Below are 26,250 nucleotides of genomic sequence, written 5' to 3'. Positions count from 1 at the left end.
AATTGATTTATTTGATTGGGTAACGTTAATTATTATGAATTATGTAAATTGCATATACTTGTACGCCGAATATTGCTACTCTTTTAATAAAAATATAACAATTGCTCCAAGCAAATTTCTAAAAACCATCATAGACGAGGGAAATACCATAAAAGCCAGAAGGAATTTAAAATTAAGCATCTAAATGTGATGAAGACTAATATATGAGAAACCAACCTTATTAGAACCTAAAATTGGATGTATCTATTTTGTAAATTTATAAATTCAAATCTAACTTAATTCTACCATATCTCTTGAATCCGTGTGCTTCGTACAGATAGAATGTCTATCAGACAAAAAGGTAAAATCATGTTGACTTGCTCGAGAAAAAAATTAGCTAAAATTTATTTAGTGCACCTACTTTTTTTGCTTTGGGAATGACAACATAGCAAAAACCAAGAAGCAATGTTGTTGATTGGATAAAGGCATGCATGATGAAGCAATATATAAAGCCAGGCTATATGAAACAAAACACTTGCAAACTGATATGCATACACTTTTTTTTCTCATTGGTTGGTGGGATTCTGCGCATCCCCAAAACACTTTGGCCCAACATTACTAGTCCTTGCGTCCCAAGAGTCCCAAAGCAAGAGAGGCACATCAACATAAAAAGCTGCGTCCTGTTAAGGAGAGCATAAGAAAACAAACCTCAAACCCATAACCATATCCGAATGCCAGTTTCAAGGTTGCTGTGGTGGCCAAGAACTGTTGCCATGCAGCTGACAAGAGGAAGCACTGCGTCCCCATGAATTGTGCAGCCAGTGGAAGCATGTAGTCCGTATCACGTCACGCTCCTCTGTCTGGCGCTGTTCCCGTCAATATCCCCTCGTTGGAATGTTCCTGGGTTACCTCAAGAGATCCTTGTCTTTTCGTGTACTATGGAGACAGGAGAGAGATGCTACAAGATCACTTGGCATATGTAATTTAATGTTGGAAAAGAGAATGAGTCACTTACCATTGAGACAGCGAAGTGTGTGCGTCAGGGAGACCCGCTTGTGGTGGAACGAGTAAAAGTACACTCCAAGTAAACTGGAGATTGCACATTCTTTTCCCTTTCAGAAAAGAATTACAGATCGACACTTTAAATTAATGTTCCAAAAGCAACACAGTGGACTCGATTCATTTTCTTGGGGGTGGCAGCTGTCAGCAGTCAATCATGAGAAATTAGATCCTCAAAGGTTGACCAGTTGTCAGGACTCGATTCATTTCCAAATGAGGAGTTAGGGTCATTGGAGCTCCCATTTGACCAGTTACATAAACAGGCCCAAATCCGATAATTTATGTGCTACATTTGGTGATGAAATTAAAAACTACAATAATGTTGTTCTCAATTAATATGTCTGTTAATTACTCGGCATCAAATGAAATAACAATTAATAACCCCATATTTTTTAATGGAAGAACTAAATAGATAAGTACTTCTGAGGTCAAGAAGTTGAATCTATGCCTGCCTAATTCACTTATATCGAATTAAAATAACCATTAACCAAGTTTAGAATGGCAATGCATAGAAAATAAAAACCCAAATTAAGTTTGTGATAAGTTAGAATACCTTTTCTTTTTGGGCTTGTGTACACCCAGTTGTAGTCGGAATTGGGCTCTCCCAATTGAACTGCAATAGAGAAGAAAGACAGCAGCTCATTGTGATCCACCAGCACCAACTGGGCCCCTTTACTGAGGCAGAATAGACGCCCATCCAACTGAAAGCAATGTAACAAGCTATGACAATAACACATTATTTAGCCATCAAGCTGGAGTTCTCAGACCAAGTTCAATCTATTTGCTTCTGATGCACCATCTCACATGGTGATTAATGATTTAAATAAAAATGGATTTGTCTAAATCCATAAAAATAACAGGAAAACAAAGTGCAGCTAACCACAATATGATCATGCAAGTTAAAAAGCTTATTATGAGACAATGAAAGTTATTAAAGTTAAAAGGGAATCGAATGAAGGAAAACATATTGATAACAAGTTGGTTGGTGATCCCACTTTTTAGCTTTTCAGTAAAAATAAATTACAAGCAAGAAATTTACATGCTGCTCTTTTCCTCAACCAGCCAAGAAACCTGGTAAATTCAAAAGAAATCCAAGTTATAATTCTGCACTTGAGCTAATACACAAGCAGCGGTCACAAAAGATCTGCCAGCAACAAAGATGAGTACAGAAAGATTAAGCTCATGAACTTGATGCTGACATAAACTGTTCAAGCAACCACTGCATGATTCTAGATCTGGAAGAGTGAAGGATACCTCATACTGCTGTACTCCAGATTATAAAGCATCTCTCGACGTAATTCACCACCCATTTTATACTTGAATCTTTGAGCAAGAGATTGTACCCTTTCATCACTATCAAAATCTAATTCTTGTGAATAGCATCTTTGGACCTTTTTTCGTGTTTCCTTTGGAGTAAAACCTGCCTCGACCTGAAAGATAAGCAATAATCCAAAGACCAAATTGTCGTTACCTTATTGAAGTTCAAATTAACACAACAGTCAGTAGGGTATGAAAAGATGGGTCAAACCATATCATCGATTACTGACAGAGCAGTTTTTGAATGTCGAATGACAAGATGAGCATCAACAAGCAATGAATATGTTGTTGCATTTGGTTTCACGCCCAACCTCACTAAATGCTCAAACACTTTGCAAGCTTCAGTGGTCTGCCAAATGAACATTTCTTCATTTCCTCAAACGTAAAAGAGGAACAATGACAATCACAAAGGAATAAAAAGATAATGACGCACTATGCAAGATAAGTAACCTTTCTAAGCTTTCCAAACACACACATCAAAGCATTATAAGAATGAACATCAGGTGTCACTCCGATCTTTTCACTGATGGCCTCAAAAGTCTCATATGCTAGATCAAGATCCCATATGCTTGCACAACCTAAGATCACACAGTTGAGAGCAGCAACAGACTTGTAAAGGGGGTGTGCACGGCTCAAATTCTCCAACTGAATGTACACCTGAATGGTATTTTCAGGAACAACAAGAAGGTCATCTACTGTTGCCAATAATAACAGCATGCATTGCATGACTAATGTTTTAAGAGTATATAATTTTGATAGCCTACAAACTAAATTAAATCAGTTGCCCAAAACTCAATGGTAAGATGAAGACAAAAGTTGTAATTTTGTAATCCCCAGTGAAAACCATAATCTAACTCAACTCAATGGTAAGATGAAGACAAAAGTTGTAATGCCATAATACTCGATGAAAACCACCCTATAACTTAACTCAATTGTAAGATGAAGATAAAAGTAGTAATGCCAGAACCAAGACAGTGAAACCTTTCTATTCAGGTGTAACTTATAGACTTACTGGCTCACCAAATCGTGAACTATTGCATACCAGTAGTACATATTTAATAATTATGCTTGCTTTGTGAAATGTATGCCACATGTAAGGGCATGGTATTCGATTTGAAATAGGTTGTGGCCATACCGAATCCAAAGTTGAGAAGCCATTCTTGCAGCAAGCAATGACTAGTGGGTATACAGATGTAAAAGGAGAAAACAGCTCCTGATCAACTTCAGAATTCTCATACACGGTTTCAGATTCATTGAGGGTAGCAAAAGCACATTGTAGTTGTCCTAGTGATGCATGTGCATATATCTTTGCAAGGTAAGTCTCTGGACTTGGGGCCCTTTTTTGTTGCAATGATCGTTGCAAGATTGACCAAGCGGCATCTAAAAGGGTAGAGTTGCATGTTCTACCTGCAGTGCCAACTGCTGAGACAACTAAGCCTTCTGCAATATAGTTACACAAATTCCAGCTTGGGCATAGGGCTTTGTTTTGATCTGTTGTCTAAAGGAAAAACCAAATCAAAATTATAAAACCCAAAGATGAAGATAAAACAGAAATAACTAAATGTTATTTACATTGTGAAAGATAAGGAACGGGACTTCAAAATGCAACAGTACAGAAAAATATGGCAGTCGATGGCCATAAGTGACAACATAACTAATTACACATTTGGAAAACTTGGTCAATACCTTGCATTTCTCTATGATGGATGCCAGAGTTTCCAGCATTCACACAACTCCGTACACAATCCATAAAGACAATTGTTGATATCATAAAACCAGACTTTATTATCAAATCCATATACTTGAAGGCAGAATCTATCTCATTCATTAGGATTAAATGGCCTACAACCATATTGTATGATACATCATCTGGCATAGTGCCTGTTTGCAGCATCCTGAAGTCAATCAATAAGCAATCATTTCAAAGCAATAAATGTGCATGCTACAGAAAAATGGAAAGGTCTAAATTCCATTTCTGCTGTCTGAAGGAAACAGGTCACCTTCTGAATAAAAAAAGCTTAAGAATGCAGTTACAATTGTATTAGTAAATATAATATTGACAATGGAACAATTACCTGCCATTTCAATATTATAAAAACATCCCTACAAGCTTTTAGTGAGTCACATCAATTCCCAATTTAACCATCAAGACCCAAATTGTCCCTAGTTGCCAATTATCATTAATATAGTGATAACATTATACTACATAGGATTGTGAGTATGGACCTCCATCATTAAATTTACACACATGATGAGGGTCTTGGTTGTCTGTTTGTCTGTCATGTGCAATACCCCAAGAGATTAGTGGGAACAAGATATAAGTAGAACTAAGGGATGCAGTCACAAGATATCAGAAAATAGAGCTAAAGAGAAGAGACGGATAGAAAACCTGTATCTTTACTGCCGCAAAAGGTTTACCAACACTATTAGATTTGCTACCAAGTTTAAAGATCAGGCTCCACAATGTACAATTTGTTTTCTGTATTCACAAGTCTGATGAATCAACTTATATCAGTATATCAGTCTAAATATCCCAAAATTTCCCCACATGTTATAACATAAATGTTCTACATTTCAATATTGTCTAGTTGCACCATACAAGAGGAATTGAATTTGGTTAAAAAAATCGAAAAAATCTAAAGTTCAAATCGTTGACATTGGAAACATAAGCTCTGGTTCATTTTCTTCAATAGGACACCAAACAATGGTCATTTTTAATTTCTGTGTCCAATTCATAGGCCATTTATTGCTGACGCAGGTATTTCCTTTTAGATTGCTTCTTAGGCAGATGCATAAGTCTCTCTATCAACTTATCTACATTGTTGGAATCAACCACCCAAACATAATATGAAACTGACCTAACAAAATAATGAATTGCCCAAAAAATGATTACAAAATGAAGAATACTATGCATTTTTATCCTACAAAATTACCGGTCAACCAACTTCTCCGCTTCCTCACTCTCCCGCGCCTGAAACATAGCCTTCAGCACCAAGTTATATGATGCCGTGTTGGGCGCAATCTGGTACTCCTGCATCTGAGGCACCAGATGCGAAGGCTCCCCATCATCAGATTAGCCCTGAGGTAGTGATTGAAGAGATGAACGTCGGGCTTATTGGGCTCGCCGGAGGCGTCCGGTGAGCGGATCTAGAACTCGAACAGCTGCTTGAGATCGGACCAGCGCTGCGACGTCATCCAGTCAGCGAAGACGTTCATGAGGCTGGATACATCGAGGGTCTGGGAGAAGGCCATCGTCCGGGCTGTCACGGGGAGTCCCATGGGGACGAGCGACCGGCCGCCGACGAAAGGACCGACACCGGGTGCGGGGGTCAGGTTCCGCCAGTTCTCTTGGTAGAAGGGGCTCCCAGTGGCGGGGTTGAGGGGAGCGGGCAGTTGTGGGAGAGTCGGAGGCGGTGGTTCCTGTAGCTGGGGCTCCTGGGAGAGGAAAGGGAAGGCGGAGATGCAGCGGGGCAAGGGGGCGGCGGCGAGGGACTTGGGGAAGATGGAGTGAGAGCGGAAAGGATGGTTGCCATTGGCGGGGGAGCTCGGAAGGGGAGAGGAGAGGCCGCTGGTTAGGTTTAGGATCGTGGGCGGAGGGGAAGAGTGACGACGTGCAGAGAAGAGGCGGTGGAAATTGCAGGATCGGCTACTTAAATGTGGGCGTCTCAACGGTGGTGATGACGGGGAGAATTCAGTAATTAAAAGCCTCCTCGATTCCAAATCCGACCCGGCCCGGCCCAAATAGATTCCATGGGCACATACCATTTCCATTATAAAGATGGGCCCGATCAAACCGGTCCGGCTCAAATGACGCACGTGTGGAGCCCCTCACTTCTACACCTCACACGAGCACAATTCCTTATTCCGCCTTTGCCTCCCCCCTCTCCGCTCCTCTCTGTCCTCTCTTGCGGTGGAACGACCTGGAAATGGCGGCGGCTCTCGCTCGTCTCTCGCGAAGAACCCTAGCCGTTCGACCCCACCTTATCCCGCTCCACCGCCTTCTCTCCGCCGACGCCACCGCGGCGGCGGCGGCGGCGGTGGCGCCTCCGCCGCAGACGGCGTCGGATCGCGTGAAGTGGGACTACAGGGGGCAGCGGCGGATCATTCCCCTGGGGCAGTGGGTCCCCACGATAGCCGTCGATGCGTACGTGGCCCCCAACGTCGTCCTTGCCGGGCAGGTCACCGTCTACGACGGCGCCTCCGTCTGGAACGGTGCCGTTCTCCGCGGCGACCTGAACAAGATCACCGTCGGGTTCTGCTCCAATGTACAGGAGCGCTGCGTTCTCCACGCTGCCTGGAAGTCTCCCACAGGTCCCCTAATTCCTCGATCTAAATTTGCCGTCTGTCCTATCTGATTGATTACTTTTAGGTTTGATCCTTTCGACTGAGTGGAACTTGATCCGAGTTGATGACGTATGCTCTATAATTGTTTCATTTCTTTATCAATTAGGAAGCAATTCTGCCAATAACAGATGATATTTTTTGTGGGCTATTATTAGAATGCATCACGACTGTGGATATCTATAACATCGATTTATACAAATTTGGTTCCATATGTTGGCGAGATAAATTTTTTTAACTATTTTGTTCTATGCTGGATCTTGGAATAGTCAGAAATTTAGGTGTGGATTATCCTAGACTTATATGTGGGAGATTTATCATGCGATGATAATAGGTGAAAAAGAGATGCCATGGCATACACACATTTGAGGGTCACCATAAAGCAAATGAAGATCACCAAGTTTTGTTGGAACAACTAAGTGAAACGGGAAATGGATGACGACTTAGTTCATATGATGATTGAACTCAGTTTGTTGGATGGCTAGGTTGCTTTTCTCTGAAAAGCTGGTGGAGATAAGGGTACCTATTTTTATCTTAGAGGTGTTTGATTTGGCATGCAAATATAGTTTGGGTTAAACTTGCTCAAAACGAATAATTTTTTGGATCTCAAACCAAGTAAAAGAGTATTTGATCACATTAGCAACCGAAATCTGATGGCTGCAAAAAAAATTGCTTTGTCTGCTAGATTTATGAAGTATAATTAACATAGGATATGAATATCGAATAAAACCGGGCAATCTATTTTGATATTTCCTTTTGCACCCTGAACAATTATCAACAATATGTTTACTGGACTAAAAGATGTGTTCCTAAATGAGGAACTACACTTTATACATCTCTTTAAATAACATGAAGGTTTCTGGTTATAGATTTCAGATATTACTTTCATTTTCTTAACTGAGGGTTCTCCTAGATTGCTATTTTGGTAGCATCTATTAATGGTTGATTAATCTATATGACATTAAAGAATCAAAAGTTTCCAAATTCTACCTTCTGGAAACTCGCCAGAATTATCTGATCACTTTACATATTGTTAAGGGCAAGCCTTGGTGTCACGCCTCAATTGCTATTTTACAACATACATGATAGAGTTCATTTTCACCTACAATGGTAAAGTTGTATATATATTAACCCTTCCTATACCCTGTGTCTGTGGGAGCCTTGTGCGCTTCACCATCCTTTTCCTTCATATTGTTTTGTTAATCATGTAAGCATGTTTGGTGCTATGTTAAGGTCATCTTTTTGCAACTTTTGGTGATCAAGACAGACTTTCTGCTCGCAGAGCTATGACTGCACTCATTGACCCTTTTTTTATCTTATATTGATGGAGCCAGGTGCCTCATGTATAGGCCACCCTTTTTTACAAAGAGATCACATATTTATATGTAACTATATATGTTTTCTCTCCCCCAAATATACTGACTTCTGACACTTTTAGGTCTTTAGTTAACCACTTGTCGTAATCTTAACCAAGGTTCTGAACATCATACCGTACTGGTGTACCGATTAGCTATCAGTATGGTATGTACCGAGTTGTACCAAGCATACTGATACATGATACACTAAGGTGTACCAATGTACCACACCAAGTGGTATGGTACGGTATTGCAAACCATGATCTTAACAAAGGTCTTTTGAGCATGTTTGAGAACCATAATCAAGGTGGAATTCTTCTAATTTAAGCCTTTTGTGCCTCACTGGTTTGTGTTGGTGGGAATAAATTCTTGTTGTAATTGTCCTGTGGATGCATATCATTGATAGTTTTGTGTCTACTTACAAATAATGGATCGCATGATGATAATAGTTTGTGAAGTCTAATAATTTCTTGCTTAAATGAAAGCTGGATTTTGGTGAAGAAAAGCTTTAGGTTTGTAGCCGTCTTGTGTTCCAAAAATCACATGAAAGCAAATTTTATGTTGCATTTTCACATCCTGTTGGTTGTTTCCAATGAAGAAATTTGAGAAAATTAGTGCTGTAAGAGAAGGAGATTATGTATTTGAGGTTGCAACAGTTCAGTTTGAAGTATTAAAACATGGCTTGATAACCCGAGCAGCAGTTGCAAGGGCCATCTATGACTGATAAGTGAGATGCAGGGGACTATGTTGCCTGAGAAAAGATCTATACATGGAAGTTTGGCCACTAGTAATGAACTAAAGTATTGACCTTAGTGCTATGAAGAGACTAAGGCAAAGGTATCTACACATCCACGATCGAAGGTCAAAGGTAGGACTATATGTTGTTGTTTTGTGACAGAGGCTATGCATGAAAGAAAGCCAAAGCCTTTCTCTCAGGTAATTAGCATTTAGCATGACAGAGAAGAGTTAAGGATAAGATAAACGAAATTGCATAAGGTGGTTCTGTGATATTTGTACAAGATCTGCATTCTGGAATATAAGGTTAGGCAGGTTGATTCAAGCTTGTCAGTAGGGTAAGAGAGAAGAATAATGGGGATTTAATCAGAAAAAAAAATGATAACATTTGCTATAGGAGAGAGACAAGTGGCAAAGGATTCATGTATCTGATCCCAGATACTGGAACAAAGGCTTGTTTTAGTTGATTGTAGTAATACTTCAATGGTTTGCATGATAGGTCCCTGTCTATGGTCATTTGTCTTATTAACAAATTGTGCTTTGTTGTTTAAAGGCTCCAATAGGATGAGCTCCATACAGGAGCTAGGCTCAATTAACTGTGGACATTGCTATTTGTTGCTATTATTGCAGTAAGAAAATTTGACACGAGTTCAAGTCTGATCAATTATCTTACTTTCTTTAGGGATGATTTGTTTCAACTTTTTTCATGAGATAATCTTCCTTTTTGACAAAATATTTGGTTGGCATAGACTTTCTTATTTTTAGATTCTTTAAGCAATTTTCTACTTGTGTGGATGAAATCTTCAATCAAGCTCTAGAATACTCATTCAAGCCTAATTTTTTACCTCTTCCAGTGTTTTGTTTGATTTCCTTTTTCGTTTCCCTGACCAATTTAGGAAAGTAAATTAGAAATATATATCATGTTGTCATATGGCACCCCAACTCCCAAAACTAATTAAATTTATTGAATAGAAAATATAAATCAATTTAGCCCACATCGCATACTGGGTGTTTGGTCAGATTGAGATACAAGAGGTGTATATACCATTTTAGTGTATATTTGGTGGATATACCTCGATCAACAATGTTAAGGACATTGCAAACATGCCGCAAATTTCTTGGCGGAATCTAAATCACTGTTAGTTTATCTTGAAATGAGGAAATTGAATACAGATTTCAGTTCATTGTTATGTTGCCTTCTTCCTGGTTTTGCTTTATTGTTGAATTGGTTGACATTTTTATGGAAATCCCATCTCCGGCATGTTTCTGTGTCAGGACTTCCTGCTGAAACATCCATCGAGAGATATGTCACTATTGGTGCTTACAGTCTCCTTCGGTCATGCACAATTGAGCCAGAATGCATAATTGGTCAGCACTCCATTCTCATGGAGGGTTCACTGGTAGAGACCAATTCAATACTCGAAGCCGGGTCTGTGCTTCCCCCTGGTCGTCGGATCCCAACTGGCGAGATTTGGGCTGGCAACCCAGCTCGTTTTGTTCGAAAGCTGACCCACGAAGAAATCCTAGATATTCCAAAACTAGCTGTGGCCATTAATGATCTGATGCAGAACCATTTCTCCGAGTTCCTTCCGTATTCCACAGTTTATTTAGAGGTGGAGAAGATGAAAAGGGCCCTCAACATTTCTATTTGAAAGAAGAGTGTCTAGTTGGAGCTGAAGGTACAATAAGCAATGGCAAAAACTAGATGTGTATTTTTTGTCATCAAAGACTTCAGATAGTTTGCTTTCGAGTCCACTGGTGAATGCATAACAATGAATGTTAGTTTTCTCTGATGGCTGAATTGGCCTTCCTTTTCTATTGTTTGTTTCAGTAGCTAAACCTTCAACTCTCTTTGGTTCTTGCAATAATTGAAGGAAATATCTTGGGCATGTACTACATACTGTTTCCTGAGCACCTTCCTTTTTTAAGATTGACCATAATGTAGAGAGCTGATGTTGATCCTCTCAACTGCTGACCTTGTGGCATTGGATTGTTTCAGAGCTAGTTTTGATAATTCTTAGCACCTGCATTTGCTTATTAACTTCAGAATTGAGGGATTTGCTATCATCTTTCAAGCTATTCAAAATTGGATGCCTGAGGAATCACTGGAAGATGAATTTTACCAGTATCTGGACACTCATAGCAGAGCATGATGAGGGGGAAAAAGGGTTTGGGTATGCTTGGAACACTGGTCATTCATCAGATATGATGACTTGGGATATAGATAGATACATATGTGATAAATATGAATATATCAGCTAAATCAGACCATTAATTATGGTTCATTTGGTAAACTTAAAAGCAGAGGGAAGAACTATAGAAAGAGCATGCTATTCATAAAAAATCAATCAAATAATACATATATATATATATATGGAAAATTCTGGATATATGAAATTGAAATACCCACTAATTTCGAGTTCTTTCATAAATGAGACAATAAAGGAGGAAAAAAAGTAGAGTTGTGTGCCTTCTCCAATGAAGAAAAGCTTGAGGTGGCCTTCAAAGCAAACACTGAAAACAAGAAACATCACTGCCATTTGCTTTCATCAGGAAAGATGTTGAGAAAGCTCCTCAGCATCAAAGTCAGAAGTGAGCAAGAACATCAATGTTTGGACAAAGCAAAACAAGAGTTTTAGTCGGTACAAACCCTCGAGGAACTAATACCATTTACAGGACTACTACTACTACTGCCAAGAAAAGTGTAGAGATGGGGAGGCTCCATCGTTGGCACCCTCGCCACCTATCTGAAACATTCCCTGGCAATGGAGATCAGTATCAGAAACCAGAACTCCACCTGCTTGCTCATCCTCAGCCCCTGAACAAGAGAACTCCGTTGGCAAGACACTGCCTGAAGCTGGAGAACCAGAGTAGGGATTGAGACTGCTGTACTGAAGACTCGGAACAAGTGGCTGACCCACTGGAATCCTATTAGTAGGCAACATGTGGTCAACACTAATGCTCGAAGTTTGAGTTGGTGATGACAGAAGAGAGAGAGCACACTCGGAGTTGATAGCTTGGGTTAATCCATCAGAGAAAAGCTTGCTGCTGCTGCTGCTGCTACTACTTTCTACTGAAGGAACGGTGTTGAGGAGTGGCTGACATATTGATGCTTCTACGGCTGTTCTGCTGAATGCCGCTTTGCCATCTTGTAAGAAAGGGAACTGCTTCCTTTCTTTATAGCTGCAAGAAAAGGATCCAGGAAAGTGGTGTTGGCTGTCGATGAGATGCAGCGGGGTGTGATGGGTGTACAGTGCATCTTTCTCAGCTTTAACAATGGCAGACCAGTTGGGCTCTGTTGGAGGAGCTTGGGATATATATGCACAGGTTGAGAACCTGGTCCCTGCATGCCGAGTTGAAGCCTTTAGAACCCTAATTAGGGCATCAGTGCATGTTGTGTGCTCCGATTTCCAAACAGCCAGCCAGTAAATCGATTCAGATGACAGAAATTTCACCAAAAAAGCAGGCCTTTCGTTCGCGAAAATGGAGAAATCTAAGAAAGTTCATACCTTGTTGAATCGGAAACAGGTTAGCAGAAGTAGCAGATTCTGGTTGAGGTTTCCTTCTGCGCCTGTTGTGGCCATCGAGACGTTTCCTGCAGCTTCGTTTTACCTCATCGAACTCTATCAGCAAGTGAAACCTGTTTGCATCATCAAACCATCAATCGTGTGGTGCCGACGATGAGGAAAAGGAATCAAACAGATGAACAAGAATTGGAATGTTTTTGTGGATGAAGTGTCGAATTTTCGAGGAGGTGAGTCCACATAACTGCGGTTTCTATTCTGATATTATATGACAGTACGAAGAAGACAGTGGAGTTATGATTGAAATTTGAATGCTGTTTTCCCCCTTTTATGATCCTATTTTGCTCCAAAGAATCCAGAGAGAGCAATTTTGCAAGTGATAGCATCACAAACTCAAGGAAGAAGAAGTTAAAAGAATTAAGTTGATTCTGCTTGCCAAAACCAAAGAATTGGAAAGAAGGTGAGGACTTCTTTGTAGTGCAGTATGCATCATCAGGCAAAAGATGCTCAAAGAGAGAAATATACTTCTGAATGACTTCTTTGGCAGAAAAAATATAATCTGCAGACAATATTATGCTGAAGAAGGTATAGATGTCTGAAATCAATTTTCCACAACAGAGAAATAGCAGAAGTTGTGTTTAATTGGAACAGCTTGAGATGTTCAAGTTGGATAGTTGGACTCTGGAAATTTTGACCAATATGCTAAGGTTGATTATTGAGCTGAAATCAATACAAATTTACTAGAAGATGAACTAAATAGAGAGAGAGAGAGAGAGACCAGGAGCAAAGCATACTCCTGGAATCAGAAAGATGATACAACAGGGAAACAAGAAGAATCCTTGCAAGCAAATGGAACAAAGTAAAATGATAAGGAAGAAAGAAGAAAGAAGAAAGAAGAATTGATTAGAAGAAGAAGAAGAAGAAGAAGAAGAATTGATTTGCCAAATGAAATAGAGCAAAAATAAGGTGCCAGAATAGAGCAACACCAAAATAGAGCAACACCAAATGAAAGATTCAGACTTGATTTGCCAGAATACATTAGAAAATAAGGTGAGAACAACAAGTAGCAGAGGAAGACGAACAAAAGATGAAACTCTTCTCCATGATCGTCTGAAATCATGGCATGCAGCTTATGAGGACTGCTCAAATCAAACATTTGCAGCCTAGAAGAAGCGAAGCCGGTGCTTTTACCATCATCACACAGAATCCGAGAAGATGGGTCGGCCATGAGGAAACAAAGCATGTACTGAGAGCTTTACCATTCGGCTTGCAGGTTGCCCTGTTCTATATGCATTACCTGCTGCACTGCTGACAGAAGCGCTGCTCCACGCCGCCCACCATGACGATCGGAGTCTTGGAGTGGATTTCGCAGACTTTGTGGCGCCTGTGATACTCCCTGCAGTTGCTGAGATCAGAGTTGCAGCCGTCGACCGAGCACGCCGCGTTCTGGCTCCCGGCGCCCGGTGCTCGAGCCCTCTTCGATGGGCTGGAGGACGACACCGCCGTCGTCGTCTTGGATTGGCTCTTCCATTTCTCCGGTGAGCCCCCGAGCTTCAGATCGACGGAGCAGTCCGCTCCCTCAGCTTGGCTTCGGAGGTTGCAGCTTGGCCCGACCACTGCGCCCATGCTGGGCTCCGCACTCTGCTCCAGCTCTGCCAAATCCCACGGAGGCATCTTGTAATCCCATTCCATCGAAGCAGGCGTGCTTCTCTCGTCCCTCCGCTTCCAGCTCGATCCACGAAGTAGCTTTTCCTGGTAAGACGAGAAGAGCAAGGCGACGCAAAGTGTTCGATTCCCAGAGAACAGGAAGAGCAAGCGCAGGCAAAGGAAGAAGAAGACACAGAGACTACCACCTCCACGAACTCAGAAAAGAGAGATCACAGCCGTGTGAGTTCCATGGAATCGAGCAACAGTAGGATCTCAAAAGAGGTTAACAAAACAAGTGGACAAGGTGGTAGGTGATGAACCGAGAGGTAAAACCAAGCAGAAATCTCGAGAGCCGAAGACGAGGCAGGTCTTGCACAGGACTGCAACGCCAGGAACAGAGGGCCTATGTGGTCTTCCCAGCCATCAACTGCCTTGCATGGTCTCAATCATTGAGCTTTGAATAGGATGAGAGAGAGCGAGAGAGAGAGAGAGAGAGACGACGTAAGTTGACATGGAGGTAAGGACAAGTGTAGATATAGAGCCAGAGAGGGTAGGCTAGCATCATTGCAAGTGGTGGAACAGTGAATTGGATAATGCATCAAACCTCGCTTAGATGATGCAGGAGCGGCAGGCGGGGGGGGTAGAGATTCCTCTTTCTACAGTTCCATCTGGGCTCAATGACGGTGAGCGAGGGATGGAGGGAGGGTGGCATGGAAAGCGACAGAGTGGTGGTCTGTCCAGCTTCTGAATCCCGGACAAGTGGAGGTGAAGGTGGCGGTAGGTATCTCACACTCACCAGTGTTGGGATCACATGCATCCACGGTTTCGACTTGGCTAACATCTCTCTCTCTCTCTCTCTTATCTTGCTGTGGTTTCTCTGTTCTTCAGCTTGCCTTTGCGTTTCATCTGCTCAAGCATGTCTCCCTCCGTAATTACACGTCACAACTGACTCGATCACTCCTTCCAAATTATTATCGAAGAATCTGAATATTTATCATATAAATTAAATAACTTCAATATATTAAATAACTCATTTTAATTCTACAAATTTTGAATAAAATTACTAATTCGTTTGGTTAATCAAGATTCTATTCAATCATCACAATCAAATCCCTCCTCCATTGATTTATGACAGCAAATAAGAACATTTTAGTTGTCATGAAAGCTGAGTTGGGGTGTTCATTATTAGGTCCTACTCCTAATCAAGTCATCGATGTCATCCACACTCGGAGCCTACCAACACCCGCGGCAAAAGTCTCGTTAATTACTATTATTATTATTATTATTATTATTATTATTATTACTACTATTATTATTGTTCCTTGTAATTTGGTGGACCCAAAACGTGGCAACGCCCCGACCGTGTAAGTTTCACTTTCCACGACCTCTGTCTACCATCGGATCACATCAAGGCGATCGCGGCAGAATGCTGTCGGCATCCGTCGACTTTCTGCCACGTGTCCCCCGGCGCTCGGTCTTCCCGGTGCAGGTGTTCCCAACAAGTGTGCTTTTATGTTAACGTGGTCTTCTGGAAACGTTGGCAGCGGAGGACCATCAAGTGTGCTGATTGTTTCACCGTCCATTCCGTTCCATGTTTTATTATTTATTTATTCGGAGGAATTTTCCTTTTTTTATATATATATAAATATTTTGGACTCGGTAAAACACGAAACCTATCATTTCAACGTGTAAGTGTTTGTTTTCTTGGGACAACATCTTTTTATCGTTTTATTGCATTTGTCATTCTCTTATCTAAAGATCTTATTATGGGGCCTTGAGATCTCTTCGAGACTACAAAAAGAATGTAAGAAAGTTGATTGTTCTTAGATATATTATCTCAGAAAAAGATCCATATAACCTATCCAAGATAATGGAAAGACATAAAAGATTTATCGATTAAGAAAGGGATTATTGGAATGCCACAATAGAACAATCAGACTCTTTTGACTTGATGCAAGTTGATGTATCATAAATCTCAAGGGTGGGTGTACATAATAATTATAAGCATCAAAATTGCTTGATTCCACATTCTGGTTTTTTGTTGTTTTCTCACTCCAATTCTGCAATCACATGGAATCATAGGAATTCACAGAGTAAGAGTGCATTGATTGGCCTCACCGGAAGTGGGTCATACCAGCAACGAAGGAGGAGTTCAAAAGTTTCCATTTGTTGTAGCTTCTGCTCACTAACCTCATGATCCTAATGCACTCAAAAGCAATCAACCATGTTAATGATTTTCCAGGTATAAAGAACAAGCAGACATCCTATTCCATAGGCTTTTCCAATTGCTTTTGACATTAAAAAGAAAGAAGAAGAAGAAAAAAAAAAAAAAAGTCTACAAACTCAGAAAAGAGAGGAGGCTGCGCACCTACAGGAATTCTCAAAAAGAGTGGTGAACAAGCTTCTGATTTCTCTTTCCCCACTCCTGCACCAGTTTCAGTGCCCATAAAGGCTTTCCAATAGGGGAGCATGTTGCACTATTTGGTATAAAGAAACTGTAAGAAAGTTCTTGGTGTGTTTCCCTCGTTGCAGGATCTGCTTTAGCCAGCAAAGTATTGTTGGAGTAACACAGCTGCACTCTCCTCCATACCTCATCCTCTTTAGCAAAAGCAAATGTCACCATCTGTGGTGGGCACTGGCTTTCGGAAACAAAAGTGATGCATGGCCACAAAGGCCTTTGTCCTCCATCGAAGGTGAGAGAGTTGATGCCCTCTGGTATTGGGAATAAGGATTCCAGATTTACTCCACCTTCCTTCTCCCCAAAGGCATGGAATAAAACAAAGTGGTGGCTTAAGTTCTTGCCAAGATCCCTGGCCTTTACAAGCTAATCCTATGTGTGAGAATGATGAGGAATGGGCTGTTACAGTTTCTCCCTTTCAGCAACATTTCATGTGGCCTTCTGCGCTCAGCTTTTGCTCCCACACACTCTCTCTTTTGGTTGGTAAAAAAAGACAGCAGGTGTCCGTCAGAAGAAACAACTGAGAAGCCCACTGTCCCTTTTACATCTCATCCATATTTCACTTGCAACAACTGCAGCATGGGAGCCCACTGACATCAACGAGGTCCTTGTGAATTTTGTCGTCTTCAATAATTTAGGCAGCAATTTGGATGATGCTAGCAAGTGTTGAATCCTTCAGCACTAGTTTTTGAATTAGCCTTCTTAGGCAGATAAATCAAAAAAGGAACCGTAGGGACTAGCATAATGAGGGTCCTGCAAATTTCAGAGAAGAAATTTAGGAAAGAAAGATAATCTAGGAATTTACTTGCCTCTACTGCTACTATCATTTTCTTTTTCTTCTCTCTTTTTGAAGTAAAGCTATCATGATCCATATAAAAACTACACAACATAGCATCAGATATAAACTTACGCGCAACAAGATAAATTCACTTGTACTTTTTAATCATCTGACTGCATGTTCTTACAGTGTACATAAACACCATATATCATTTCACACTTTTCCTAGTCATGCTCAGATGCTTCAGTATTGACCATGTTCACTTATTGTTCTCCAAACTGAAGAGAAGAAAAATCTGTGATGAAGACCCTGATCAACTGATAAGATATAGAAAAAAATGACCAGTACTTATAGTGGGCATGCAACAATGTTTAAAGAGGAAGAAGACATGCGTGGGGCCAATAAGCACTGAATTTCAATCATGGGGGCATCAAAATCTTCATCTATCAAAACCAAATCTGAGGACTTTTAACCTGTGAGAGACAAGGCTGATGGTGTACTACTGGCTGTGAGACAATCAAAAGGATGGTAGAGATAGAAGGGATTTAAGGCACGACATGGGGAACTTTTAAGACAGGAAGGGGTTTGCTGCACTCTTTGTAATTGATGAAAGGGGACAACAAGTTGGCAAACAGGAGCAGCCTCGTATGCATGTACAAATCCAAGGGTCCTTTCAGGATTCATACGACATGTGATGTGCTTCCTGAAGTTGCACATCGCAACAAAACAGCCAAGAGCAAAAGGCAAGAAGTTTTCTCACTCTCTTTTCCCAAGAGGTATATAGCCAAGGAAAAAGAGAGAGAGAGAGAGAGCCATTGGAGATCAAGATGTTAAGGTGTTTCATCAAAAGAAACTACTTCAGAATTTGACCATTTATGTTTGGTTTGTGTGACAAGATAAAAAGCCTTGCAGCAACACCAAGAAAGAAACAAAAAAAAAATTATATGGTTTGACACATGTATTACCTCTGGAATCTCAGTACAATATGGACACAAAGAAAACCCTAACACTAAAACCAGACCTAATTTAGTTACTACTTACTTCTGACTTCTACTTTTTTTTCATTTTATATTCTTCCAAAAACGTCAGCATCTATTCTCTTTGCATTTTCATGCTTCATCTTCTAATTCTTGTTCTTTTGGGATTCCAATTATATGTTTGCTATTGAAATGAAACAGAGACTCCAGTTTCATGAAACGTAGCACAGGAGACTAGTTCTGCGAAAAGACAAAAGACTAGGGCTGTCCTTTGGGCACATAATGGGAGATGATGTAGGAAGCAAGTCATGCTCATCATCCTTCACTCACACTGAATGACAAAAACTTCTAGGCTGAAGTGATGTCTCCTTCATATGTGTGTGATGATGCCGCCATAATCAATTACAGAACATAGCAAAGGAAGCGTGGGAAGCTTGATGCGACCATCTAACTACTATCACTGGATGATAAGGAGAAAGCATGGAGGGATAAAACCCTAGCGATAAGCTCTACAAGGACAAAAAGGTTATCCTTCAATAGTCGCAGCCAGCAACTTGGCTACAGCCCCATTACTTCCTAAACATTTAAAAGAGATACATACTCAAATTTAATTTCTAATAGAAGGGATTATTTTCGTGCCTTCAACTCCGATCAATCAAGTTACAAAAGAATAATCTTAAAACCAAAAGTTTGTTCTCTGAAAGAAGGAACAAATTAAAGCTTATAACAACTACCATCATCTATCTCCATGCTGATCAAAAGAACCAGAAAAGAAGAAAAGGAAAAGGATCTAAACATAAGGTGGTGCCCTCAAGTCTGATCTACAAGCCTTTGGATTAGTAGAGGTTGATAACAACAATACCAAATAGTAGTGCTCTTGCAATACATCATATGATGCTCCAGAACAGTAGGAAAGTGATTGGTTTCACATGTGGCCAGCCTGAATGATTGAAAATGAATGTCTAGTTGATTTAACTCTACTACATCTAATCCTGCTATATGATCTTGGAATTCCGGTGCTAATTCATCAACTTGTGTCATCTGTTTACCTTTTAATTCAGCCAACCAATGTATTAAATCTGCAAACCAAGATAAGGGGCCAAGTATTAAATATTTTAAAAGATTTTTTTAAAAAAATCCCTTCTTTTGCATGCAAACCAGGAACATAATCATTTAGGTGGCCACCAGTGAGAAATGACATGATTGCAATGATCTGGATAAGAAAATTCACAACCTCAACTGCAATGATATTGTTGACCCTTAACCAACAAATTTCTGCCAGCTTTCTCTTTCTTTTTAGAGAAGAGCATCTCGAAGGACTTACTCCAGTAGAGCATAGAAGAAGCTTGAAATAGATGTAAAGTAGTTACTTTACCAATGCGAGTGTGATGATAAATTCATGTTGTGGTTGCACCAATCATTGAAAACCCTAAGCAGACCTACATTGACTTTGAACCAAACAATAAATGCAGAACTGAACATAGAAGCAGATAATATGCTTTTAATACGATGCAGTAGTTCACCCACACTGGACCACAAATGGTTGCTGCATGTACAACCATTGCCTTCATACTGGTCACTGTGGTACTGTTGTTGGGCACAGGACACGTGAAAACTCAGCAAATGAATCACCAGAATGGTTTGCCAGGACTACCCCATTTAAGAGTAGTAATATAATGATAGAGCTAATAAAGGATATTTAGCTCGAGTCTAGCAATCATAGTTGATGGCAAAAGCAACGAATTAGACATGAAATGGCAGTGTTCAGTGATGATTATGCATGTCTCAATTATTTATACAAGGCCAATATATTGTCCCTAAAGTGTATGTGGACCAAGTAAAAGTGAACTGAGGCCAATCTGCACCACTTAGATCAGCTTGAAAGCAATTAAGTTGCTTGCCTATACAGCAGTAAACCTTATCTAATTTATGAACCTACAGGCCTAGTTTGTAGTACAGTGGGAAAGAGTGGGCCATTGCAGCATAGATACACCAAGTTCCATACTGTTCTGCCATCAATAGATGGCGACATTGGTAGAAGGGGTACCCACCACCCATGTGATGGGAAATGAGATGGGCCTTCACCGAGGGAGACAGTCCTGTTCAAGCACCGATAACCCTGCTCTGCATCTTGTGGGGTTCAAACTCTTGCAGTATAACATTTCACAGTTTTCTTTCCTGAAGTTATCCTATCACCAAATATTAAAAGCTTGACACATCGAAAAAACAATCTCAGTAATTTCAGTTCAATGGCTTCCTATTTTAAGACACAGGAAATGTTTTCAAGCAAAAAAACATGGGCTCTAATGCATGATCAACAAGTACATGAGATATGAATGTACTCCATTTGGTCTCATAATTAAAACTTCAAAATTATCACATAAATCATTCCTAGTTGTGCAAAAATTCGGTATGTTAGCTTATGGTCTGATTCTCTATGGCAAGAAATCAATGTAACTCACGTTCTGAAGGCATGAAACTCGTGTCAACTATTTTATACAGAAAATTCATCACTTAGGTCATAAAAATAAATTGAGCCTTGAAGATTCCTAAATCCAACTTGAAGTCCATAAAAAAAATGCAGGAATAGCAATTGTGGTAAGTGAAAAGTTAGTTTCATGTTACCTTTTGGAGAACCATTTGGCTTGAATAAAAGTGCAGATTGGGATGATTTACCCCATTGCCGAGTGAGGCAGCAAAAACAGCCTCAAAGGTTAATTTACAAGCTATCCGAGACTGTTCACATTATCATTTTGATAAAGGTTAGAACTAGTAGGAAATAAGGGGTGGAACCTTCAGCTTGAGATTGTAAATTTCGTTTGCTCGATTCTGTTTTATCCAACATGTCATCTGATGAAGCTCACCAATCTTGATTTTACCAATAGCAGATCTCCAAACTTCCTCACTGTTAAATATAGAATGACAACTGAGATGGAAAAACTAGAAGGACTAATAGTGCAAACAGAATTCTTATGCAACTCCTATGCTTTCACTGGATTCTCTCCTTCAGTAGCAGGGTTATACTTGATAGTGCAAACAACTGAAATGCAGCTGGCTTTTAGTTGAACATGATGTTTTTTCCACTTCTCGTTTCTTTTGTATCTCTTTGTTTGTCATTTCAGATCTTCCACATTTCTATGCTTGGATATGCACCACATGATGTGTATCCATATCACTAGACAATTTAATCTTTCACCCTCTTTCTACTCTAACATGATTCTATTTGCTTGCTATCACTATTATTTCAAGTGGAAAAATCAGTTTGCTTTATTTTTAACAAGATTTGCTCTCTTCATTTCAGAAGCTAAAGAGAATAAAGTGCATAGCAAAAAGATATCAAAATATATTATTATGAGAACCTTCTAGTCCCTAGAAGACATCCTCTAAAAGGTCAACATGATCTAACTTATCGGCTATGTTGCAAACAACTGGCCATCAAATAGAGAATTAGCACATTTAATGTCTGCTTATGCCCTAACTTTGTGAACCTATTGATATGGTCAAAAATCCATGGAAGATTATTGTTCATGACACCTAAATTATTTTCTTGTGATGTCCCAAAAAGGACCACAAACAGGGGTGTAAAGATAGAGGCTCTCTTTTTACATTTTGTAGGTAACAACCAGCTTCTTGGTGAAACAACTAAATTTCCACAGTTATAGATGCCAGTCCTGAAGAAAAAACATAGACTTTTTTTTTTTTGGCCTTTCCCGGAACACTCATGAAAATAAAGTTGCAGCTGAATCAGCAAAAGAACATCTGTATGCAATTCCTAAACAATGACAAAGCATCAACTCGGCTCAGCAACTCTTTATATTTTCTGTCTAAACTAGTATTTCATGCTTCAAGCTTAAGACATTTTGACATGTGAGACCAAAGATCAACTCGAATTGACATAATAGAATTTCATGTTGGAAAAGAAGCTTTAGCAGATTGCAATGGTATATAAAAGAAGCCGATAGTCACAATTGCCCTGGTAAGATCAGATGCAGATGCGGTTCAGGCAAATTCAGTAAATCAAATGCGCAACTCTTTATAAGCTATTCATTCTCATATTAAAATCTTTGGGAATTTGCAAACCATTTCAATCACTCTATTTGTGATCAAGTGATGCAACTCAAACGTCTCCCTCGATATGCTTATCCCACAGCCAATCCTAGCATGTATAATCTACAATATTCATTCAGTTTCTGCTTGGTTCAAACTTGACGGTTGATGTCTCCATGGAATGGAAAAGATACAATGACACACCATATGTCTCTTACTCTCAATCGCCAAATCCTTTCGTCATATAGAACATTAACAGGTTCTTCATCTCATCGGTCTTTTTCCCACGGGAAAAGCCATCCCAAACCCCTTAAGGACTGCATTAGAACGGTTCAAGATACAACCAGTTCACATCAAACCCTAAAAGGACCAAAAGCAGAGAATGGATAGGTGGAATAGGGTTTCCAAATCTAAAATGGGACAAAGGCGAGAATGTGAATGGGACGCGTACCGGCCGGACCTCGACGGCGGATCGGAGCGGCGGCAGTGGCTGGATTTCTCTGGAATCAAGAAAGAGAGGCGCGACCAATTAATGAAGGGGATATGGGGCGGGAAACGCTTCCCGCCGTTCCAACTCGAGCCGAGTAGACTCGGGCCGGGGAGTCAAAACGGTTGAGGTGACCGAACCGTCGCAGCTCCTCCTTTCGCAGGGAAGTTAAATTGACTGGCGGAGGATTGTAAGTTAGGATGCACGCTTCTGATGTCCGTTCAATGTGATAGGACGAACGGTTGGATGGGGGTATAGGGTCGGCAGGGCCATGTCTAAGTGTAATACGAGAGGGAGAGGAAACGAAACGGGGCAGGTGGAGAACGCGAGCGAGAAACGACAGGTAACCCACCCTTCTTCACTGATCGCCTTCCATTTGCTTCAAGATCCGTGTTAACGCCGATCCCGGGTACGGTTGAAGGGTCGGACGCTGCACCTCTATTAAGGCCTGGGTGGCGAGAAGTGGGACCCGAAGGCAAGCTCGGTGGGGGCGGAAAAACCGTGAGGAAGCGCCAGGCTCCGAACGCGTGGGTGGAAGAACGGGTGACTAATCTGACACCGACAGTTATAGTCATTATGCCTACTGTTTCTTATTCTCCAGCTTAATTGGTATTACCTTAATGTAAACAGCATATCTTGTGTAACATTTGGATTGCATGTCACAACAGCTAATCTCGATCGTAAATGCATCCAAGCTGTTATCCATCTTTCTCATCCTATGAAGTTGAAAAGATCGCATATAAAGTTGTAACAGATGATAGCTTTGAGAGGAACAACAAATAGACGAGAAGAATTCCCCTGGCACCTAAAAAATAGGGTCAAGAGATTATTGATATTCCGATAAGAGAACGATGTACATGAGCAGATCTGCAATGGAATGTTCGACTTCCACGACAAAACCACATGATAAGAAAAATAGAAAAGAAATAGGAGAGATTGTTCGTCATGACGAGCTATTATTATCCTCGTAAAGCAAGCGCCCAACTTGGGAACCACGTCCATAGCACCGGTAGATGATACTGAGTATACGCAGCGTGCATGAGACGTCGAACTTACTGATAAAACTCAGATCTGATGGTCGAGCTTTGGTGGCAGCAAAGCGATGATACTCCTCAAACACAGAAGACAGGCACCAGTTCTGTAACTTTCTGAAACAGCCCACAAGACACCCTGTCCGATGCTGGAATACCATTTGCAGATGAAAGGATGTAAGTTCATTAGCAATTCAAGGCACTTGAATGAATTTGATGTGCGTCAATGTGATTCTTTTACCTTCCCCCTTTTGCAGTGAATCAGAATTGGATGATTCCTTACATCTGCAAGGACAGAGAAATTAAAATGATTTCGACAATAAACATATAGATTGAAAAAGAGAATTAAAAGTTCAAATTTTGCATATTTGTGTACCAAGTAAGACAGCGAGAGCCCTCATGATAGCATCTTTTGGCAAGGCCACAAGAGACTCCTGCAGGTGCAAGCCTTGGTTACATGAAAAACAAAAAAGAAGTAGAATTGTTGGAATTATGGATATTAGCTTTTCCAATTTGTTGTTGTTCTGCTTTTTGCAACGCAATAAAATTCAAAGAGAATCGTATGCACAAACAAGGGTGATATTGATCTAACTATATGAAACACATGACTCGACATCATCACATGAGTTCTACTGTTTGCTTATCAGGTTGAATCTTTCTTGTGACTAAATGAATACCTTAAACAGATATTACAGTGAACTCTCATAGAACATCTTTTGTCACAATTCAAGAAAGTAGGCAATTTTCTTGGTAAGAAGAGATTGGGTACCTTTTTGATGGAAGGGATAGATAATAGCATTATGGGTAATGAACTTTGGAAATAACATGATGTGCTACCCCTCAGGTTTCATAAAAAGAAAGCCAAAATGTGATTTAGGACAAAAATCAAAATAAGCATGTTTGATCTAACTAATAAGAGAGATCGGTACACGTAGTCAGCACAGCAGAAAAGTGTGTAATGACTGAATTTTTCACCATGAAACGTAAATAACACTAATGCAGGTTCTAAATAAAAAAAAAAGCTACCGGTGACATTTAGCTTGTGATCATCAAAGAGGTTATATATTATCACATAAGGTACAGAAAAGTGATGATCATGATGATGTCAATGAAATTGCTAATAAGATCACCATTAAAATTATTACTTTGATTTACTGATTAACAGAGCCAAGGCAAAATGAATAACAATAAAGACAACAGAACTCCCACAGAAGGTTCAATGAGAACATTTATAAGAATGTACCAACAGTGCAGATTTAGAATTTAGAGAGAATAATAAAGACAATTTTTCTACCTTGCTTCCTTCAATCCCGAACTGGAACAGACGAATCCCATGGGAGCGAACGAACTCGGCATTAGCGTCCGGGTACGGCTCCGGGCACAAATACCTGCAACCAAATCCCCCACAGCATTCGCACCAATCCCTTCACCCCCAATACAAAAACAAAAAGGGAGTACGCATCGACGGAAACAACTTCAGATTCGGGGAAATTCAAAGTCACGAGAAACTCACACGATGGATCGAAGGTTGAGCCCTTCCAAGAAACGGAAATTGGCGGCGGTGGGGAACCCCGAGCGGTAGATCCACGTATCCACCATGTTGAAGTTGTAGGGCGGGAGCAAGAACGATTCATCTCGAACGACACCCAATCTTCCATCTCCAACTTCATCCGCACCATGATTGCGCTCGTACTCGTCGTTGTCGACGTCTTCGTCGTCCTCCACCGACGGTATGTGTACGTATTCGCCACAATCGCCCTCTTCCGATCGGAAGATCATAATATCCCGGTGATGGGATCGCAATGGGATCGAAGCGATCTCCTCTCCTCGCCTCCTCCTCCTCCTCCTCCTTTAAAGCGCGAGGCGAGGGTTTCGAAGCCAGAAGTCGGTTTGCAGAACGGTGGCGGATTCGTTTTCTAATTTTGGCTACGCCGTTTCGGATGGAACGAATCCACAACCGATATTCTACTTTACGTAACGAATTAAGTCGCCGGGGGTCCAGGGAATGCGGTACGATGTGCCGGAGGTGCGTGTGAATAAGCTACGTGGTGTATTTCTAATGGTTGTTCGTTATGGGGCCTCCAACTCGCTAGCAATGGAATCTCAACACTTGGGGGTGGGGGAGCAGCCGGGGCGCACCCCGGAAGGGTTCGTGGTCGTTACGGCTGAGTCACGGTCAACAAGTGTGCACACTCGTCCCGCGCACCCCGTTTCTGAGAGGTCCTTTAGCTTCGGGGCCCACAATAATCCGAGTGGGCCCACGGTCTTTGATGAGATGACGACCGCAAGTCAGTTTGGAGTCCGATTCGCGGACGTCTCGGAGACCAACTCGGGCTCTATCGGATCTGTTGGCGCGGGTTTCGGATCTCTAAGTACATTTCATCCCTTTAGTAGCTAAATTATTCTTCTATTGAAGATTTCTTAGTTTTAAAATTGAATCGGATCCAAAACTAAACGTGCTATTCGAATTCAAATCCATTATTCCTATATAAATTCATATCAAATCTGATCGAAG

At 40.7% G+C, this 26,250-nt stretch overlaps 3 protein-coding genes and 1 pseudogene across 4 annotated transcripts; 1 reads left to right on the top strand and 3 right to left on the bottom strand.

Annotated features, from left to right (window-relative positions):
* Positions 1-501: 501 nt before the first annotated feature.
* Positions 502-6,206, bottom strand: LOC103973289 (pentatricopeptide repeat-containing protein At1g26460, mitochondrial-like; annotated as a pseudogene).
* A 6-nt stretch (positions 6,207-6,212) lies between these two features.
* On the top strand, positions 6,213-10,754 carry LOC103973279 (gamma carbonic anhydrase-like 2, mitochondrial). Its single transcript, XM_009387805.3, has 2 exons — positions 6,213-6,666; positions 10,062-10,754. The coding sequence occupies exons 1-2, from the start codon at positions 6,282-6,284 to the stop codon at positions 10,436-10,438; spliced, it is 762 nt and encodes a 253-aa protein (XP_009386080.2). The 5' UTR covers positions 6,213-6,281; the 3' UTR covers positions 10,439-10,754.
* A 547-nt stretch (positions 10,755-11,301) lies between these two features.
* Positions 11,302-14,463, bottom strand: LOC135582043 (squamosa promoter-binding-like protein 16). Of its 2 annotated transcripts, XM_065095611.1 has the most exons (4): positions 14,164-14,463; positions 13,608-14,062; positions 12,296-12,426; positions 11,302-12,129 (listed from the first exon to the last, which is right to left on the bottom strand). In XM_065095611.1, the coding sequence occupies exons 2-4, from the start codon at positions 14,000-14,002 to the stop codon at positions 11,474-11,476; spliced, it is 1,182 nt and encodes a 393-aa protein (XP_064951683.1). In that variant the 5' UTR covers positions 14,003-14,062; positions 14,164-14,463; the 3' UTR covers positions 11,302-11,473. The 2 variants fall into 2 exon arrangements, with proteins under 2 accessions (XP_064951683.1, XP_009386067.2); XM_009387792.3 differs by having other exon boundaries at positions 13,608-14,463.
* A 9,027-nt stretch (positions 14,464-23,490) lies between these two features.
* On the bottom strand, positions 23,491-25,651 carry LOC103974109 (tyrosine-protein phosphatase DSP3-like). The gene is made up of 5 exons (XM_009388866.3): positions 25,249-25,651; positions 25,030-25,123; positions 24,112-24,169; positions 23,977-24,020; positions 23,491-23,884 (listed from the first exon to the last, which is right to left on the bottom strand). The coding sequence occupies exons 1-5, from the start codon at positions 25,512-25,514 to the stop codon at positions 23,648-23,650; spliced, it is 699 nt and encodes a 232-aa protein (XP_009387141.1). The 5' UTR covers positions 25,515-25,651; the 3' UTR covers positions 23,491-23,647.
* Positions 25,652-26,250: the final 599 nt, after the last annotated feature.

This window comes from Musa acuminata, chromosome BXJ2-2 (assembly GCF_036884655.1).
Source record: "Musa acuminata AAA Group cultivar baxijiao chromosome BXJ2-2, Cavendish_Baxijiao_AAA, whole genome shotgun sequence".
In the NCBI taxonomy this organism is placed as follows: domain Eukaryota; kingdom Viridiplantae; phylum Streptophyta; class Magnoliopsida; order Zingiberales; family Musaceae; genus Musa; species Musa acuminata.
This window is presented reverse-complemented; position numbering and strand designations above follow the sequence as displayed.

What these genes read in the sequence shown, in the direction of transcription:
- LOC103973279 (XM_009387805.3), top strand. Translation starts at nt 6,282, where the DNA reads ATGGCGGCGGCTCTCGCTCGTCTCTCGCGAAGAACCCTAGCCGTTCGA. An exon ending in TGCCTGGAAGTCTCCCACAG is followed by an intron (nt 6,667 to 10,061) that starts GTCCCCTAATTC and finishes TTTCTGTGTCAG; the next exon opens with GACTTCCTGCTGAAACATCC.
- LOC135582043 (XM_009387792.3), bottom strand. Translation starts at nt 14,002, where the DNA reads ATGGAATGGGATTACAAGATGCCTCCGTGGGATTTGGCAGAGCTGGAG. An exon ending in TTCTGTCAGCAGTGCAGCAG is followed by an intron (nt 12,427 to 13,607) that starts GTAATGCATATA and finishes TGATGCAAACAG; the next exon opens with GTTTCACTTGCTGATAGAGT. An exon ending in CCTGTTTCCGATTCAACAAG is followed by an intron (nt 12,130 to 12,295) that starts GTATGAACTTTC and finishes CTCGGCATGCAG; the next exon opens with GGACCAGGTTCTCAACCTGT.
- LOC103974109 (XM_009388866.3), bottom strand. Translation starts at nt 25,514, where the DNA reads ATGATCTTCCGATCGGAAGAGGGCGATTGTGGCGAATACGTACACATA. An exon ending in GGCTCTCGCTGTCTTACTTG is followed by an intron (nt 24,021 to 24,111) that starts GTACACAAATAT and finishes CTGTCCTTGCAG; the next exon opens with ATGTAAGGAATCATCCAATT. An exon ending in TTCACTGCAAAAGGGGGAAG is followed by an intron (nt 23,885 to 23,976) that starts GTAAAAGAATCA and finishes ATGGTATTCCAG; the next exon opens with CATCGGACAGGGTGTCTTGT.